This window comes from Lycium barbarum, chromosome 3, assembly GCF_019175385.1.
Source record: "Lycium barbarum isolate Lr01 chromosome 3, ASM1917538v2, whole genome shotgun sequence".
Lineage (NCBI taxonomy): Eukaryota > Viridiplantae > Streptophyta > Magnoliopsida > Solanales > Solanaceae > Lycium > Lycium barbarum.
This window is the reverse complement of record NC_083339.1, coordinates 116355488-116363219: the sequence shown is the minus strand read 5'-3', so window position 1 is coordinate 116363219 and position 7732 is coordinate 116355488. Positions and strand designations below refer to the sequence as shown.

Below are 7732 nucleotides of genomic sequence, written 5' to 3'. Positions count from 1 at the left end.
AACCGACCCAAACCGAACCATGAACACCCCTAACTGCAAGTGTTAAAGTATTATAAGCGCTAAAATAATGAAATTAAGTATAAATCAGAACAAGTGGCGAGTCAAAGGAAGATCTGTATACTCCCTCCGTTCACTTTTAGTTGTCCACTTTTGACTTTGCACGTCCGTTAAGAATTAATAAATGAAGTATGTATTTTACTATAATACCCATGTTAATTGGTGTATAGTCTCATTGAACTTGGAGAATGATTTGAAAATGAGTAATTAATGTTAAAGGTAAATTAAGAATTTTTTTTTTATCTTTTCTTGATATGTTAAAGTGGATAAGCAAAAGTGAAAATTTATTTTGAATATAATGAACAAGTAAAAGTGAACGGAGGGGTAATATTTCAATCTTCATTTTGCATCTAGTTTGTCCTATTTAGTTTCCTTTCCAAGAAGTAGCTATCTAAGCTCCAATATTCAAACCAGCAACCCAAGTGAATAAATGCACTTACATGCCAACTGCCACCCGCTGATAAGTCTTTAAATTTCAGCGCTAAGCAACATCTTTTTTTATGGTCCAGGTGACTCTTCCACTCTTTCTTCTATAGATGTTCATTTTCTTCACTTATAGCATGCTCCATTAGTTTGCATTGAAATATCACTTGCTAGCTACTTACCTAGAGCCCGTTTGGATTGGCTTACGGCTTAAAGCTGTTTGCAGCTTATAAGCTGAAAAAAATAAGTTGGGGTAGTCCAACTTATTTTTTTTGGCTTATAAGCTGTTTTCAGCTTATAAGCTGTTTTAGATAAACTAAGTCAAATGGGTCCAATTATTTTTTTGAGCTTATTTTAAGCATAAAATGACTTTAAGCTGGTCAGCCAAACACTCAAAAAAGCTGAAAACAGCTTATAAGCCAACTTATAAGCCAATCCAAACGGGCTCCTATAACTTTTATCTATCCACTTACTCATTTTCTCATCACGTTGCACAAGATTTTGTCTCTCGTATGCCATCTAACGTTTGTTAGCATCTTTTTCATTTCAGGGATATTCAGTTACTAACGTTCTGTGTATTAGTAACATTTTGAGCATACAAAAAGATTAAAGAATGGCTATGGCGTCGATCGAGAGAGTGATTCTTGGTTCAATTGCCTTTGCTATTTTTTGGGTATTGGCAGTTTTTCCTGCTGTCCCATTTATGCCTATTGGAAGGACTGCAGGGTCAATACTTGGTGCTAATCTTATGGTAATATTTCGAGTATTGACTCCCGATGAGGCATATGCTGCTATCGATCTTCCAATTTTAGGCCTTCTCTTTGGAACAATGGTTGTCAGCATCTATCTGGAAAGAGCAGACATGTTTAAGTACTTGGGAAAATTGTTAGCATTGAAAAGCATGGGGGCCAAGGATTTAATTTGTAGAATCTGTTTGATTTCTGCAATTTCGAGTGCCTTTTTCACCAATGATACTTCTTGTGTTGTGTTAACTGAGTTTGTACTAAAAATTGCTAGGCAACAAAATCTACCACCCCATCCGTTCCTTTTAGCTCTTGCATCAAGTGCAAATATTGGATCTTCAGCAACACCTATTGGGAATCCTCAGAATTTAGTAATAGTAGTACTGAGCAAGATTACTTTTGGGAGTTTTTTATTTGGTATATTTCCTGCAATGCTTGTTGGAGTTTTTGTTAATGCTCTATTGTTGCTTGGCATGTATTGGAAGGTGTTGTCTGTTCAGAAAGATGTCGAAAATGTTGAAATAGAATTAGTTTCGGATGAAGTAGTCTCTCATCGGTTTTCACCAGCAACAATGTCACATGTCGTTAATTGGTTAAATTCTCCGGAACAGTTTTCGGTTGATCCAGTGAATACAAATGGTCAAATAAATCATGCTGACACATTTAAGAATCATGGAAATTTTAGTGAAAATGAAATCAAGAAGGATCCAAACAGGGAATTTTATTCTTCCAGGAATTCCAATGCCTCTACAGAAGCACCTGTTGATGGGTGTGAAGATCAAAATTTCACATCTTATGAGGAAAAGCAGAATTTTGCTGATAAATGGAAAAGATTGTTATGGAAAATATGTGTTTATCTTGTTACAATTGGGATGTTGATATCTTTGTTGATGGGTCTGAATATGTCATGGACTACTATTACAGCAGCACTTGCTCTTGTGGTTCTTGATTTCAAAGATGCTAGAGAATGCTTAGAAAAGGTATTTTGGGCTTGTATTTTTGTTTCTTCGTGTTGTGATGTCAAGTTCAACAATCGCATTTTTCACCTAGTATTTATCTTGAGTTCCAACTTCCATACGGTAAGGCATCTAAAAGATAACTACAAGTAACATATGGAATTAGTAACTTGGATAAAAGGCATGTTACCGGTTAGGACAAGTTAAAATACACTAATAGCATAAATAAAGTTAAAATTAATTTACATGACTCCTATTGACTTTTGAGGCAAAAGTAAATCTTGTTCATTCTGCTGTTTCAACTTGTACAGGTGTCCTATTCACTCTTAATATTCTTCTGTGGTATGTTTATCACAGTTGATGGCTTTAACAGAACAGGGATTCCAAGTGCTTTCTGGGATTTTATGGAACCTTATGCCAAGATAGACCATGCTGGTGGGATAGCAGTTCTTGCTGTTGTCATACTTGTCCTCTCAAATTTGGCTTCTAATGTGCCTACTGGTTTGTCACTCTGAACCCCAATATTACTAATTTACTAGTATATATCTTCTTTCTTGCCATTCTCTCTTACTCTCATGTCATCTACTATCTGCTTGATAAGATAAAATTGTTAGCGGCTTAGCATCTACAATAGACAGTAATGGTGCTCTGAGAGAGCCAATAGGGAACAAAAATACGAAGAGAGATTCAGTACTGCCTATGCCTTCACAAAATATTTTGAACAGAATGATGCACATATCAAATTTGCCAACCTAGAAATTTGCTGTACATTGGACTAGTGACTTTGAGCTGAAATCTCACACTCTATGAATTGTTTTTTGAAAAAGGTATTTCTATGTGATCAACCAGCTCTCTTCTTCTCTGGTATTAGTAGTTTTCGCTGATTTTAGTTTAGTCGAGAACCATGGCACTAAATTAACCAATTAACCCCCTTTTTATAAGCAGTGTTTTAAAATGCAGTTTCAAGACTCACCCCGGGGCGAGGCGAGGCACTGGTAAAATGTCTCGGGGCTCACGTGCGGGGCTTAGTTCTTGTGAGGCTTACACCTTAAGCGCCCGATTGTACGCCCTAAACACACCTAACACCCAACGCTTGGGGCTCGACTAACATTTCTTACATAAATTATATGTTAAATTCCTTAATTATAATCGTTGACTCTCATAATTCTTTAACAAATGAATGATACTTAATAGTTTTTCATCCATATAAATAAGAAGATTGAATGTAACTCAAATAACAAATATTAGTATTGCATATTTATTATTTGAGAACATTGTGAGAGTTAATATCACTTAATATTTCTTTTAAAAGTACAGAGCCTGATTTGTACATTTTCACTTGTCATTGGTCTTTTGTCCTATATATCAAAATTATCATATTTAATATTTCGCAAAAGTAATTTTAATTTTATTCATGAAGGAGTTATGTTTTAATTATAATACTGATAAAGTTTATTGATATAAAATGAACAGTATGATAGTAATATTATTTTAAGAAATTGTGATTTTTTCATTGTTTGAAAGTTAAGATGTTAGAATTGATTTGTATTCCATAATAGCTTTTATTTCATTTATGTTTATACTTGTAAAATTATTTTATATATAATTACAAGTTGTAAGCAGAGTGACTAGAGGGTGAGACTAGTAAAACTTTTGCTTTAGGCCCCAAAAACTTTTACCGATGGATTTTATGATTTAAGTTTCTCTTAAATGTAAAAAGAAATACAAAATATATATCAGAAAAGAAAGAAAAAACACTATCCATGTTTTAAGAGCAATATTTTAAAACTTTGAGCTAAACTACTCAAATCTTCATATTATTAAATAAAGTTTTTACAATAACATCTTAGGTAATGTCTTTAAAACACATGTCTAATATCTTATTGACTTGAATTGATCATCACTAATATAAATACTAATGTTACTATATGAAGTAAAAGACAACAAGTATAAAAAATAAAAAAGGCAACACTAAATTTTTCTTTTATTTTTTAATGTAATTTTATCTATTTAAAAATATTTATTGTAATTATATTATTTTATTAAATACTATTAAATACTAAAAATTAAATACCCATGGGGCTTACGCCTCGCCGAGAAAAATGTAAAACACCCCGCGTAACGCCCCCGCCTTTTAAAACACTGTTTATAAGTCACGGATAATTCTAGGTGATTTATTGAAACCTTCTGCTGCTTACTTTAGTATTTATCCAATAGGTGGAAAATTGATAGACCTAATAGTATTATATGATGTATGTTCTAGGAAAATAGTTTGACTTAAAAACTTTTCACCAACAAGTATTTTGGCCTCTTCTTAAAAAATTTAATAAACTCTTCATTTTCCGAATTTCATAACTTTCTTGGCTGATTTTTGACACACTTTCAACCCGTAAAACAGGTTGGCCTATACTAACCAATATTTTAGATGGACGAGTTGATCATGGAGAATTGGTCATCAGGTCAAACAACTTTAGTTGAATTTGTCACCACTAATCACATCCATATATCATCATCCAATATATGCATGAGTTTCTGATCGATTTAATTGAGATAATAATTTGTTAATTTGGTCTTAGTTCTACTGTTGGGAGTGCGGGTAGGTGCATTAGCAGCTGCAATATCTGCAAGAAGTGAGAAGAAAGCATGGCTCATATTAGCCTGGGTCAGCACCGTAGCTGGCAATCTTTCACTATTGGGCTCAGCAGCAAACTTAATAGTATGCGAACAGGCTCGTCGAGCTCAACCATTAGGCTACAATCTCTCATTCTGGACTCATCTCAAATTCGGAGTTCCCTCCACTCTAATTGTTACAGCTATTGGCTTGACACTCATCAGAGGTTGAAACTAAATCTGTACTTAGTTGAAAATTTTCAAAAATATTATTAATGAAGTTATTAGTATCCCTCTTGTATTCGGTTATTCAACAAAATGTTGTCATACTGAAATGTTGTCATCCACTCTTATGTATCCTAGTACCTGATTAGGAAATCTCCTTTTTCTTTTTCTTTCAGACGAAAAACAAGTGTTTGTATCTACTAACATAAGAATTTGGAACTAAGTTAATAGGGAATTCTTAATATATCTTGTATAATTTTTCCATTCAACATTGTGTTTAGTTGATTGATGGAGTGAATCCATTTTGACATGAGATAACTGGCAGAACTAGTAAAATGAAATGTGAGTGACAAACATTTGATGCTGCAATCTCTACTCAAATTTAGTAGGACTACAAGACAATCAATTGAGCTGATCATTTGATTAGCTAGTAACTGTGAGACGAAAAATACTTATCTATCTGGTGTTTACATCAAATAAAGCAATTTAACGCCTCCAAACTTTTGGACACATTATATGCACTAAAAAGAGACATTTCTTTGAATGAACAATTAATCTTACTAAAGAAATAGTGTCCAGCTCTTGCCCTATTCTTCCTTCAAAAGATGTTTATTCACCCTGTGGGAATATTGTTTGGGTCACCAATGTGGGTCAGATCAGAACCTGTATATATTCCAATATATTTTTATATAATAAAATTGTAGAAAGGACACAATTATTAGGGAACTTTCTGAATAGTTGTTACTTCAAGAAAAATAAAAGAAGCCTCCTGATCAGGGGTATAAAAAGAAAACCGACAAATAACACCAAATCGAAAAAAAAACCTGACTAGTGATTTGGTTTGGTATTGGAAAAAAAAAATCCGATCATAATTGGTTTAGTTTGGTTTTAACTAAAAAAAAGTCAAACCAAACCAAACCAACCCAACGTTACATGTACAAATTTTTTTAAAAAAAATTATACATAAAAACATTTATTTATAATGTAATTTATAACCATTTCTTATTTTTTTTTTCATAGTTTTTGTCTTTTAACATATTATTTCAAGCTTGGACTTAGAATTTTGAATGCTCAAATAAGTTTTATAATCATTAGATGTTAGTAACTCAAATAAAGCTCAAACCAAAATCAACAAATATTAAAATAACAAAAGAAATTCAATTCTAACACTAGGAATAACAATAATGTTGAATAACTATTCTTAGTTTTGCATTGGTTTAGATAGTGAATACGTAACTTAATTTAATTTTTCTTTAATATTTAGTAATGTGATTAGTACTTATTCGCCATACTTATTTTAGCATGACTTGGTGCTTTTAAATTATGATAATTTTCATTGGCTTAGCGATTTCATTATCTTTTTTGTTGAATATTTTAGTACAATGTCATCACTCATCTCACATTTTGTATTATTTTCATAAGAAACACCTTAATTCAATAATATACTAGGACTAAAGAAATATGAACTGCAAGTTATATATTTTGTATGAAAACTGTTGTCAATCTGTATTCAGAAAATAATCTAAAACAGAATTTGGAAAAGAGAAAACAATCTAACCCAGAATCTGAAAAGAAACGAAAATAAATTCGAGCCCACTGAATTCACAGTGTTTCCTTAAGGAAATATTCCCCTCAAGTACCCGAGGTTATGGAGCATATCCTCCCAGGATATAATGAATTAACTCACTAGTGTAGCGGTACCTCAAACTTCGGTGAACGGTGAACGCGAAAGACGGCAGAAATCACACAGAAAATTATTTGAAGTGTAGAAAAGAAAGAAGAAGATGATCAGAATTTTTCATCAGGAAAATCTGATGGAAATGAAGTATTTATAGCCAACAAAGTAAAAGAATGAAAATGTGTGAAGCCTTTTCCATGAAAAGGTGAAAAAGACAATTTCCCATTCACACCTATTCATAAAATCCTAACAATCCCCCACATGAATGGAGAATGGATCTATGATAAAGAAATGCACGGACAAGTGTGTGCTTTGGAAGTAAAGATTAATTGCATGTGGATAAGGAGGTTTTTCTTTGAACTTTCCGTAGTGAACATATGTCGGATATACTCAGCCAATCGGTAGATTTGATATCTTTGAACCGTTGAGCTTTGATGTATACCTAGACAACCATATGTCACACAATTAACCCTTAACCATCTTTGGTTCTCACTATTGTGTCGTTTCAGCCATGAACACCGCCTAGTTTCATGAGTGCGTAGAGCATGGGCTTTACCTAACATACCGGTTGAAGCGGCTTACACTTCACACTCACATAGGTGATTCCTAAATGTGTCATCGTGTAGATACACTATTTGGTCATACCTGCCAAACTTAGAAACTATTAAAAAGCTTAAGCTTTATTAACTCGTTAAAAAGCCTTAATGCTTTATCCTTGTTTCTGAACATTGTCTTCATCATGAGAATAAGTTGAGTTATTTGACAATGTTGAACCGTCATTCATAACTTTGTTTGATCTCTTTGAACCTAGCTCTTGGGATCTCCAGTCTGCTAGGTAGACTTACCGTCATGATGACATGTCTTAGGCCTTAAACCCATTTCCCTCGATGATCTGTCAATCGCCTCTCGAAATCGACTGAATTTTGAAAAGGGTCCGTTTACCCAAAAGTCAACTTTGGGTCAACCATTTTTCATTTTAAGCCTATATTTCACAAAAGTTGCCCGAATCCGGTCTAGACACCTTATGTATTAGTATTTCA

General features: G+C 33.2%; 1 protein-coding gene across 2 annotated transcripts; it reads left to right on the top strand.

The window, feature by feature from the left end:
- The first annotated feature begins 434 nt into the window (after nt 1–434).
- LOC132631945 (silicon efflux transporter LSI2-like) lies at nt 435–5278 on the top strand. 2 transcript variants are annotated; one of them, XM_060347702.1, is made up of 4 exons: nt 435–566; nt 1031–2203; nt 2491–2680; nt 4756–5278. In XM_060347702.1, the coding sequence occupies exons 2-4, from the start codon at nt 1094–1096 to the stop codon at nt 5019–5021; spliced, it is 1566 nt and encodes a 521-aa protein (XP_060203685.1). In that variant the 5' UTR covers nt 435–566; nt 1031–1093; the 3' UTR covers nt 5022–5278. The 2 variants fall into 2 exon arrangements, with proteins under 2 accessions (XP_060203685.1, XP_060203686.1); XM_060347703.1 differs by lacking the exons at nt 435–566; nt 4756–5278 and adding an exon at nt 4578–4743 and having other exon boundaries at nt 696–2203.
- The last annotated feature ends 2454 nt before the right edge of the window (nt 5279–7732 follow it).

Coding starts and splice junctions, on each gene's coding strand:
- LOC132631945 (XM_060347702.1), top strand. CDS start 1,094: ATGGCTATGGCGTCGATCGAGAGAGTGATTCTTGGTTCAATTGCCTTT. Junction 2,204..2,490: donor CTAGAGAATGCTTAGAAAAG/GTATTTTGGGCT, acceptor CAACTTGTACAG/GTGTCCTATTCACTCTTAAT. Junction 2,681..4,755: donor GGCTTCTAATGTGCCTACTG/GTTTGTCACTCT, acceptor ATTTGGTCTTAG/TTCTACTGTTGGGAGTGCGG.